This window comes from Arachis ipaensis, chromosome B06 (assembly GCF_000816755.2).
Source record: "Arachis ipaensis cultivar K30076 chromosome B06, Araip1.1, whole genome shotgun sequence".
Taxonomy (NCBI): domain Eukaryota; kingdom Viridiplantae; phylum Streptophyta; class Magnoliopsida; order Fabales; family Fabaceae; genus Arachis; species Arachis ipaensis.
Genome location: NC_029790.2, coordinates 90,579,551 through 90,592,076, shown reverse-complemented (window position 1 = coordinate 90,592,076; position 12,526 = coordinate 90,579,551). Strand labels below are relative to the sequence as shown.

The 12,526-nt window shown below is 34.5% G+C and overlaps 1 protein-coding gene across 1 annotated transcript; it reads left to right on the top strand.

Moving 5' to 3' along the window:
- On the top strand, positions 2,048-4,668 carry LOC107647087. The gene is made up of 4 exons (XM_016351211.1): positions 2,048-2,440; positions 2,488-3,364; positions 3,472-3,722; positions 3,862-4,668. Exons 1-4 carry the CDS (start codon positions 2,048-2,050, stop codon positions 4,666-4,668), a joined length of 2,328 nt encoding a protein of 775 aa, XP_016206697.1.

Genomic DNA, 12,526 nt, shown 5'->3' with positions numbered 1-12,526 from the left:
TGATAGTAGTTATCGACTGGCTTTAGTTACTGACTGTTAATTATTATTTTTGTTTTTAGAGTTCAAGAAATTTGCACACCAGACATTTACATCAAATAGACTCATGATGTTAGGGTAGAGGCAGAACTGAGAGAGCAGATTTTATCACATATCTCAGATTGAAAAGATCATGTCTCACAGCTCGACTATAGACGCACTGGTTGAAATGTGGCATCCTAAGATGCACACGTTTCATCTTCTATATGGAGGTGCACGATTACTTTGGAGGGCATCATCATAATTTTCGGACTGGATCAATTGATAACAGCACAAGTGTGCTCTGACACATTAAACCTTTTCCCCCATAGTGCATAACTCACGCATACAAAAATAATGAATAAAATCACTCATCTCTCTACAATATTAAAAAACCCAGCCAATTATCAGACCGTTCACTTTAATACCAATTTTATATTTATACTTTGTCACTCCTCTTTATGGAATTGAAGTACTAGGAATAAGAATTTTATAGTTAGACAAACCAATTTCTGTTTAGAAATTGGTGATAATAAATTAATCCATATAATAACTTCTATAATCACACAAAATCGTATGTATTATGTACTTAATATATATTCACTTATGGGAATATTAGATAGCAAAATATTTATTCATATACTTTAGGTAATATGAAAATAAGATTCAATCACTTCATGGAATAATCTTTTAATACATCTCTTTGATGGAATACCTAAATTTCTTTAGATGATCGATTATAATTTTGAATTATAATGACACATTTACTTCAGAGAATGATTATATTTTAACAATATAGCGTTTGTTATGAAAAACGGTAACACCGTTCTTATTCTCTTTTCTTAATAAGCGATAACGTTATTATTCTTATAGTTGCTTCCGACAGATCAATGAATTGTCAAAATCGATAACGGTAAAGTTTATTCAATTCTATGAGGATGCAAATTTTTATTATTAAAAGATATCTTTAAGATCCTTTAGTTCATAATGAATGTACATAATCCTGCCGAGAATGTCATTTTAGGCATTCGAAAGAAGCATACTTTTTAGGTGATAATAATATCTTTTTTATAAATTTCTCTAAATATCTGCAGGATCTTTTAAAATAAGGTACTCACTTTTATTATAGTACACTTTTTCAAACAAAATGATTAATCAAAGACTAATTCCTTTTTGATATGCAAGGTCAAATAATACTACCACCATAGACAAATTAAAGTTGAATATTTTATATATCTAAATGGATTATATGTGATCCTTCAGGGATTAACATTACAATGATATCTTCAAAACATACTCATTAAGATAGTATTACAAGGCTTATAATTTTGCCATGATGGTGTCTTCAAGACCCATTTAATTAATATGGATTTTAACTTCTAATATTGATGATAGATAATTCTTTTGTTGAAATATTAAGAGTTACAAATTCAAGGTAAGAAAGTTTTTCCATAATTAAAATCATTACCTTATATATTCTCTTCCTCAAATTTGATCAGAGTTTTGTGCTGATAACGTATTGTAAAATAATAAATAAATAGATAAAAAATCATCCGAACATTCAGATACTCTAAGGTAAGGGGCGAAAATCAAATTCGTCCCCGACCGTTTTTTGTTATTGAAATCATCCCGAACGTTCAAATACACTTTAAAATCGTCCTCAAGTGCATTAAAAAAATTTTAATTCCAAATTTGCCCCTGATTCCTTTGACGCTTCGTGTTTTATTCCCGTGAAATAGCTTCATTATGTGAGTAACGTTACATAAATGAACACTAATCCTTCACCTTCAATGATTTCCTAACAGAGTGAGTGCTGGCCTGAGGAGTAGCGTCACTGCGTTTGCATTGCGTGGGAAAGGGTGGAAGAGGAGCTCGTTCTCGTGGTAGTCATCTCGAATCAGGTATGTGTGCAGCATTTGTTTTGATTTTTTGGAGCTTGAACTTAATACTGTGCGAAGGGTATTTGGTGGTTTACAAATGGGAGTTGGGTGTGATTTTTATTTGTAGGTTTTAGGTGATGGGAACCTTAAACATGACTGTCTACCATGGTGGTAGATTTGGGTATGACAATGGTACATTGGAGTATATATGGGGAGAAATGACTGTGATCGAAGATGTTGATATGGATTGCTGGTCTCTTTTTGAGGCATATGCTGAGGTGGGACAGTTTGGGTACACAAATGAAAAAATTGTAGCTTTCTGGTATAAGGACTCAAGTTCTGATTGGTTAGAGAACGATTTGAAGTTATTTGAGGGAGACAGAGATGCCATTGAGATGAGTAAAATAACAGGGAAGAGGGGTCATGTTGATCTGTACGTGGTCCATAAGGTTGAGGTTGATGAAGAATTTCCTGAAGTAGGATTTCTTGATGTTGGAGGCCCAGGTGAACAGGTTCAGGAGGCGGAGAGGGCCAATGATGAAGAGGTACATAATCAGAAACAGTTGGTGATTTATCATGGTGATGGGGTCAGGAGGTGGACAGGGCCAATGCGGAGACGGTTAAAGAGGGAGATAAGCTGAACCCGGATGAGCAGGTTAAATCGAATAGTGATGAGGATAGTGATGATGAGGATTTCATTCCATCTGATGGTGAGGTTGACAGTGCAGATGATGTGATGTTTACAGATAGTGAAGAGGAGTACGATGATGAGAGCAGATTTGATGAAGTAAGAGGCGGGACGGATGGTGATCGGATTGAAAAAGGAAAAGGGGTTGCAGGAAGTGATTTCAGTGATGAGGAAGGGTTCAATAGTGATGAAGTTGATGTGGATTATGAAGTGGGTGGTGGTTCAGAGAAAGAGGACAGCGAGGATGATGATAACAATGAAGCAATTAGATATCCAATCCATAAAGATGTGAAAGACATGACAAGGTACAAATGGGAAGTTGGAACTGTGTTTGCTTCAAGGGAGGAATTCAAGGACACTGTAACAGCTTATGCAGTGCAAAAAAGAAGGGGACTGAGGTATGCGAAACTTGACTTGGTTAGGGTGAGGGCTGTTTGTCAAGAGGGTTGCCCGTTTTGGTTATACGCAGCAAAAATGAGTGAGGAGGAGACTTGGCAACTTAGGTCAATGAACCTTAAGCATACTTGTGGCCAGTCACATAGGGTAGAGATACTGCATACTGGTTGGCTGAGTAAAGCATTTAGGAAGAAAGTGGAAGGTAACCCAAAAGTGAAGATAAAGGACCTAGTCAATAAGGCACAAAGGAAATGGAATTTGATAGTGACAACATCAATGGCAGCTAGGTTAGACAAGCTGCATTGGATGAGATTCAGGGAGCTTACCGGAAGCAGTACAAAAGGATTGCTGACTACTGCTCGGAACTGCTACGTGCTAATCCAGGGTCCACAGTGACGCTCAAGGTACAGAGGTACGCTGATTTTGAGGTTGAGGACCAGCACCAAGGGTTAAACAATTATTGCATTTTTCAAAGGGTATATGTGTGTCTAGCTGCTTGCAAGAAGAGCTTCCTGCAGTGTAGAAAGTTTGTTGGATTGGATGGGTGTTTTCTAAAGACACCTCAAGGGGGGCAGTTGTTGACAGCGATAGGGTGGGATCCTAATGATCAAATGCTTCCAATCGCCTACGCCATTGTGGAGGCATTGACTAAAGACACCTGGAAGTGGTTTTTCTGGCTGCTCATTGACGACATCGGAGCTGAGGTCATTGGGAAATCAACCTTCATGTCTGATCAGCAAAAGGTAAATGGTTATCGAATAATTAAAATTCTGGAAGCAATTAAAATCTTACATTTGATAAATTTAAATTCTGGATGTTGAAGCTTTTGTCCTTTATTGATGCAGTTATTGTTATGTAACACAATTTTACCTGCTCTATTAGGGTCTCTTGCCTGCTTTTGATGAGGTCATTCCAGGAGTGGACCATAGGTTCTGTGTCCGCCATCTTTACAGCAACTTCAGGAAGAAATTTCCTGGGTTACACCTGAAGCAGCTGATGTGGAGGTGTGCAAAGGCTACACACTGGAAGGAATGGGAGAAAGAGATGCAAATCATAAGGCAGATCAATGTGGATGCGCACAGACATCTAAACGCTATTCTTCCAAGATTTTGGAGCAGGTCCAGGTTTAATTTTCACTCTAAATGTGACACTCTTGTGAAAAACATGTGTGAGAGCTTTAATGGTGCAATAGTAGACTCTAGGGAGAAACCTATAGTGACAATGTTGGAGGACATAAGGGTTTATTTGATGAGTAGGTGGGCTCTTAATAGGGAAAGAATTAAGAACTTTAATGGGACAGTTTTACCTCGGACTAGGATGAAACTAGAGAGGAGAGGCAGATTAGCTGGTGAGTGGAGGCCTTACTGGTCTGCTGCACAAACATATAAGGTTGTTAATGGTTTGTCTAAATTTTCTGTTGATCTTTCTGCTCACGAGTGCTCCTATAGGAAGTGGCAGCTTAGTGGTATTCCCTGCACCCATGCCATTAGCTGCATCAACTATAAGGGCCTTGACATAGATGGATTTGTTGATGACTACTACAAGAAGGCTGCATATGTCAAGTGCTATGATTCAGTCATCAATCCTCTGAATGGCCCAGATTTGTGGGAGAAAACCAACTTTGATGATGTCATGCCCCCTCCTTATCGAAAGCCTAGCCACAGACCAGTCAAGAAGAGGAAGAGATGACCTGATGAGCCTCCGGACAGCAGCCAGTCCCACTTGTCTAGGAGGGGATAAATCCAAAGGTGCTCAAACTGTGGTGAATCTAGACACAAGAGGGGAGGATGCAAGAAGCCATCCCTAGATGTAAGTGTGTGTGTATCATCAACTGCATGTATGTTAGGGTTACAGTTTTATTTTTCCATCAACTGAATTTTTTAATGTCTTTCAGACCCAACAACCAAGGCAAGCTGCTAGCAAGAGGACCAGAGGAAGAAGGAAGCCTTCATCTATCAGACCCAAAACCAGATCTAAAGCTTCATTCCAGCCTAACATGCAATCTGCAAGTTGAGGTTTGAGGAGGTCCACCAGGTCTAGAGCATCATCTCAGCCCCAACCAGCCACTACCTCTTCTCAGCCCAACTCAACCCATTCCAGGTCCAAGCCCACATCATCCTCTACTAGGCCCAACAGTCCAGCAGCAGGTAATCTCCACCCAAGGCCCAACAGAAAGCCCACCAGAAGCCTTACACAATAACCACCAGCACCAAAGGAGAAGGGTGCAGCCAACTCCAGCCAACCAGCCAGGCCTGTCTCCTTCAGTCACAGAATTTCACTGCATGTATCTCCTAGAAAGCTGAGGCTCATGGCTAAACTTCCACCAAGACTTTGGGAAAAACTTTAGACTGTTGTGAAAATTTGTCTTTTGTGCTGTAATCAATGTACTGTTGCTTGAATTGAGACAATGTTTGTGACACTTTTTTTTGGTTTTGAAAACTTGACAACATGGCTTATGATTAATCTTTCTTAGTGAGCAACAGAGTTGTAGTAGGTTTTTTGAATGTCCTAGACTATATTTTTTTTAGTCTCCATGTAATGGAATTGATGGTGACTCAAGTATCCACCATTTGGTGTTATTTTCCTATGCTTATTACTGAATTACACTAGACTGTGTTCTGCCTAATATTATGCTGGTTCTGTTTAATGAATTTCCTTATTTGAATTGATATGTTACAGAGTTGATTAATAGAAGAGTTCAGTCACAATTTCCTTGCTAACAGATAAATTTGCCATTCCAATTAATTGTCAAATTACAAGGAGATCATTTCACTCACAAAATTAATCAACAAAACCCTAAACTAACCCCAGATGTTCAACAAGACCCAGTACATCTCAATTTACATAACTCAGACCCAATCAAACAAATTCAAAATGAACACTAAATTCTCTCCTAATTTCATCAACCATACTTCAATGGCATCACACACACTACCCCCTCCCTCTGATTGAACCAAATCTATGACCAGAAGCAAAACAAAACAACTCATCCAGAAATCCCTAACACTGCAGCAACCTTGAACTTCCACTCAATGTCCCTCACTTTTTCTTTCAGAGCCGCAACTTTCCTCTTCATCCTTGCAACACGAGGATCCTCACTCTCTGCTTCTGGGTCTGTCCATCGGAAGAAATCACAATCCTCTTGGATCTGCAGTAACCCACCAGAGTCAGAGCCCAGAATAAACAATACCTTTCCATCACCCACCTACAGAAACTTAAAACCCTAACCTCAAAGTAGACACACCCCCAAAATCGTCGCCCAAGGTTGTTCCTCGTTCCCGAAATCCTAAGCACGAGTCTCTCTCCATGTCCACACACAAGCTCCCTCTTCTGCGCAGACGACCGACTCCGACACGACCGTGAGCTCTCCGCAGCCATAGCTCCACTCACCTTCGAAAGCCCTTCCTCCTTCTCTGCTTCGTTGGTTAGGGATGACTGCTCTGATTTAATCCCAACCCTCCCCAAATCAGAACTTTATATAAATAAATAAATAAACAAATAAATTAACTTTATTTCTTAAAACCTCCAATGGACAGTAACGGCTAAAGGGCAAAAGTGTCCAAAAAAATTTTTTGAGGGGGGAAGGACGATTTTAAAGTGTATCTGAATGTTCGGGATGATTTTAATAACAAAAAAAGGTCGGGGATGAATTTGATTTTCGACCCTTACCTTAGGGACGATTTTAGTACTTAACCCTTATTAGAATTTAATAGTAATGTAGCAATTATTAATTATATTTGTTACTGAACTTGGTATTAATTTATATTATAAGTGATAGTAGTTATCGACTGGCTTTAGTTACTAACTGTTAATTATTATTTTTGTTTTTAGAGTTCAAGAAATTTGCACACCAGACATTTATACCAAATAGACTCATGATGTTAGGGTAGAGGCAGAACTGAGAGAGAGCAGATTTTATCACATATCTCAGATTGGAAAGATCATGTCTCACAGCTCGACTATAGACGCACTGGTTGAAATGTGGCATCCTAAGACGCACACGTTTCATCTTCTACATGGAGGTGCACGATTACTTTGGAGGGCATCGTCATGATTTTCGGACTGGATCGATTGATAACAGCACAAGTGTGCTCTGACACATTAAACCTTTTCCCCCATAGTGTATAACTCACGCATACAAAAATAATGAATAAAATCACTCATCTCTCTACAATATTAAAAAACCCAGCCAATTATCAGACTATTCACTTTAATACCAATTTTATATTTATACTTTGTCACTCCTCTTTATGGAATTGAAGTACTAGGAATAAGAATTTTATAGTTAGACAAACCAATTTCTGTTTAGAAATTGGTGATAATAAATTAATCCATATAATAACTTCTATAATCACACAAAATCGTATGTATTATTTACTTAATATATATTCACTTATGGGAATATTAGATAGCAAAATATTTATTCATATACTTTAGGTAATATGAAAATAAGATTCAATCACTTCATGGAATAATCTTTTAATACATCTCTTTGATGGAATACCTAAATTTCTTTAGATGATCGATTATAATTTTGAATTATAACGACACATTTACTTCAGAGAATGATTATATTTTAACAATATAGCATTTGTTATGAAAAACGGTAACACCATTCTTATTCTCTTTTCTTAATAAGCGATAACGTTATTATTCTTATAGTTGCTTCCGGCAGATCAACGAATTGTCAAAATCGATAACGGTAAAGTTTATTCAATCCTATGAGGATGCAAATTTTCATTATTAAAAGATATCTTTAAGATCCTTTAGTTCATAATGAATGTACATAATCCTATCGAGAATGTCGTTTTAGGCATTCAAAAGAAGCATACTTTTTAGGTGATAATAATATCTTTCTTATAAATTTCTCCAAATATCTGCAGGATCTTTTATAATAAGGTACTCACTTTTATTATAGTACACTTTTTCAAACAAAATGATTAATCAAAGAATAATTCCTTTTTGATATGCAAGGTCAAATAATACTACCACCATAGACAAATTAAAGTTGAATATTTTATATATCTAAATGGATTATATGTGATCCTTCAGGGATTAACATTACAATGATATCTTCAAAACATACTCATTAAGATAGTATTACAAGGCTTATAATTTTGCCATGATGGTGTCTTCAAGACCCATTTAATTAATATGGATTTTAACTTCTAATATTGATGATAGATAATTCTTTTAATGAAATATTAAGAGTTACAAATTCAGGGTAAGAAAGTTTTTCCATAGTTCTTACATTTTTTAGCAGATTTTACTAAAGATATTTCACAGTTTAGTATTTACAACCACATCTTAGCAAATAGCAAGACACCACGAATGTCATTAATTAAATTACACATGAAAATTCAAAAAATCACAAGTTAAAAAGCTAGCAGAACAAACCTTACCAGAATTGACAACCAGTTATAGGTAGTGCGCGGTGAGGGTGAGCAAGAGAAGATCGAGACTAGAACGGCTGAAATGGAGTGAGGGGAAGCAGAATGAAACTAGAAGACTGAAAAAGACAATGATGATGGTGAGCCAAGAGTGAGTGAGTGTGAGGGCTAGCAAAGAAAATAAAAATACAAAACTTTCAACAAAGAAGCTAGAATTAGAAGAAACATTGAAAAATGGTAACCAAGATATGAAAGGGAAAATTGAACTTACATAATCAAATTCAATTAATATATGAAAGTGTATACTTCTAGAAATTAGAACCATCAAAGATTCACCATCTTTCTAGTTTATTGGAAATGCTAATGGTTACTTCTTGGATTTCTTTGGTGCTCTACACAAAAGATATACATTTGACTATTTAATTAAAAAAAAACACCATACACAAATTACAACTATGGCATAATCATAAGCTGTAATACTCACTAGGCAGGTTAAGGTGTTGTAGCAAGTGGAGCACTAGGTGCTGTTGCCACTTAAATGATGCAACATCTAATAACTAATAAGTAACAACTGAACTCCATCAACTCAAGATTGCAGTAGTGAGTGTATCACCTTCAGGGTGAATGCTCGTCCATCACGTCTATCTGGAAATAATACTGCAGTAGTACCATGATGTATAGCATTACTCATTGGAAAATTGATCAACCAAAAGCTCATACGTAAGTTTTGAAAACCTGCTGCAATGCATAAAATATAGGATTTTTCATGAAAGAATATATGACTTACATATTGTCTAATTAGTACAATTGCAATATCCTCCTTTGTTGTAAATTCTTGAATGCATCCTCAATTTGTTTGACAGTTGTTTCTGGAAACGAACCAAAGTGGTGAAACATAAACTTGGGTAAAATCAACTTGATTTAAAATTGATCATAAAATCAACTTGATTTAAAATTGATCATAAGATAGGGATGGAGTATTATACATATTGCAATCATTTTAGTCAAATGAAAGGTAAAGCAAATACATGCAGATTGCATAATAAGTGCTGTAAAAGTTTACTTGGATGACAAAATCACAAAGCTACCATTTTGATCTATAAAATGACACAAAAAAGTAAGACATTTGAATAGAAACTGAAATACCTAGGAAAATGCTCTGTAATAGCCAGATTCAGATAAATAAAAATGATGTTTGATAGCATCAAATATGTTTGTGCTTCAAGAATGTAACAATGGAAATAATCAAATGTGTTTGATTCTAATCTTATATGGACATGAATGGATCAAGAAAACAGAAAAAATAGCAATTCCAAAACCATCACTGAATTAATATTAGGCTTGAGTAATTCTACTTTGTAAAAAAATTAACTGCAAACTAATAGGCACTGTTGCCTTCTTAATTTTCTATATTTTTTATTTCAAATTTCCTCGTATAATGACAACATCTATATGAATGATTAAACTTTATAAAATAACAAGTTCTTATATATATGGACTATGGAGCAATATATATAACCCCTAATTATAAAATATATGGTATGTACAAGTATACATTATCAATATTGAAGTTGACAAAAATTTCAGCCAGTAACTCCCGATGCACGCAATAGTCATAACATGTCACATCATATCCAAGTAATACTTCTCTCGTTCTAATTGCTAACTACTAACACTTTGCTTTCTAGTGTAAAAAATTATTACGATAACTAAATGAATTTGGGAAATAAAGCGAGGAAAGAAAAAGGAGTACTTTAATAGCTGGAGATGCAATTCTGGAATCATCAGTGTCCTGTTCGAGACTCTCGAGCTTGAATTAAGAAGATCTTAACATTAGGAATTCAATCAATTCATGGCCAACAGATCTTAACAATTATATATAAAAAGCTTAAGAAGATTGCAAGAATAATAATGAAGTAGTCAGTGGCGGATCCAGAAATCTTATAAAGAGGGGGCCGAAAATAAAAAAATTAAAGTACCATATTAAAAATGAAAGTTTTAATTAAAAAAATAATTTATATCAAAATTTTTTTCATGAAATTTTAATTTTTATCCTTATTATAAAAGATATAACATAAATAATATAAATTTGTTTCTCTAATAATTTTAATATATGTATTTAAAATAAATTAATGAATATAATATATAAGATATATTTATTTTAATAAATAATTCACTTAATCATATTTTGATTTTAATATTATACAAAATAAAATTTAATCTAATTTATTTTAAATATATATTTTCTTATTACATTCAATTAGAAATTATTATAAAAACTAAAATATTTTTATATAATAATAGATAAAAAAAATTATAAAAAAATAATTGAAAGAACAAAAGAAAATAAATTTTAAATGCATGACATGGGACTTGAACCTATGCTTTGAAGTATATAATGCCTCCCTTTAACCATTGAACTAGGAAATATATTTGTCAAAACCTATAAACATTATATCTATTGTATTTTAAGTTTTGAAAATTTAGGAGGGCCATGGCCTATGCTGGTCTCCCCTAAATCTGCTTCTAGAAGTAGTGAAAATTAGAGAAGAAAGAACACGAAAGGAGGTTCTTTTTCTCCTTCTCCGTTAGAATCACCTCAAAATAGAGAATAACAAACCCTAAAAATGATTGAGAGAGAAAAATAGAGTTTGTTGAAACGAGAAAAAGATTCAAAGAGCGGAGTGCGAGCAAGATTGAAAGCACGATCGAGATCGAGATCAAGAGCGCGAGTGAGATTGAGAGCGAGATTGCGAAGGTGAACAAGATTTGGAGTGAGATCACGCCGACAGCTTTGGCGCATTAATTCTTTGCACTAGAAGGTTCCCGATTTCTACTCTTCTGTCCCAACCATTAGGTTAGGTCTCCGATTTTGACTTTTAGAGAAGAGGAGGTTTATTTATTTTTATGTCAATAGGAATAGGTAGGCTGAGTTTTTTCAATATTCGAGAGAGATGGGTGTTTTTCAAAGTTATTTTTGTATAGTTGAATTTAACATTGGTATGAAAAAAAATTTTAACTGTCAGAATACACACAAAACGTCACCATCGTTTTGTGCATGTTAATAATTTTTTAATATTTTAAAAAGAAAACGGCTTTGCCCTTTTGTGTTAAAGAATTTTTTTATTTTTTGAAATTAAAAAACTGAAAATGGTAGTGCCGTTTTGCGTGTTACACGAATTTTAAAGTTTAAAATTAGTCAAAATAGCGGTGACGTTTTCTTCAATGGTGATTTGGTGAGGGGAGGAGCAAGTATTTTTAGAAGTGGTTTGTTGTTGCTGAAGAATTGAAAACAACCGAAGAGAAAGAAATGAGGATGGGGACATGGAATTATTTCTGTTGCTGGGTTATGCAGAGAATAAGAGAGAAGTAAGTTAGGTGTCAAATATGGAGAATAAAACGTCAGTGACGTTTTCATCAAAACGTTGTCAACGTTTTGCAGGTAACGGCGGCGCTCCCACAATGATATTAAACACGCTAATAGACTCATTTTTGGATCAAACTCACCTAATGGGTCAATATTAAAAAAAAGTTTGGAATAGGTAACCCTTTTTTAGTTTTTCTTAAAAAATTACATTATTTATTAATATTTCATTATAAATATTATTTTATATATAATTTTATTATAATTACTAACACTCTAATAAATGTTGAAGAATAAATGTTATTAAATGTTTAAAATGTAGTAGTGAAAACTACCTTAATGGATTTATTAATCATGATGTGATGATAGAACTAAATCTATTAATGTATTAGAACATTTGGTTTCAATGTGGGTATGTGGCGACCTTATATAGATTAATAACGGGAACATGTTTTAAACAATTAGAGTCTTATTTATTTTCTTAGAAATAATAACTAATAAGTATAGAATAGAGCTGTTATTATAACCTATGTGAAGTGTTTTTATCATCCTAGCTACTCCTATCATATATTAAATTGTTTGACATAATATATATCTACATTTAAATTATTATTTTTATCATGCACTTGTCTCTTTTATCATATGCTTTGTATTGAACTCAGTTCGTCCACACACTCTTGGTGTGTTGAGATTCTTAATTTTCTTTCAAATAAAGTTTTAGTCTTATGACATAATTCGGGTTTATAAAACTTGTACCTTTCGTCATATTATAAAACTTGTTCATTTTAAAAGT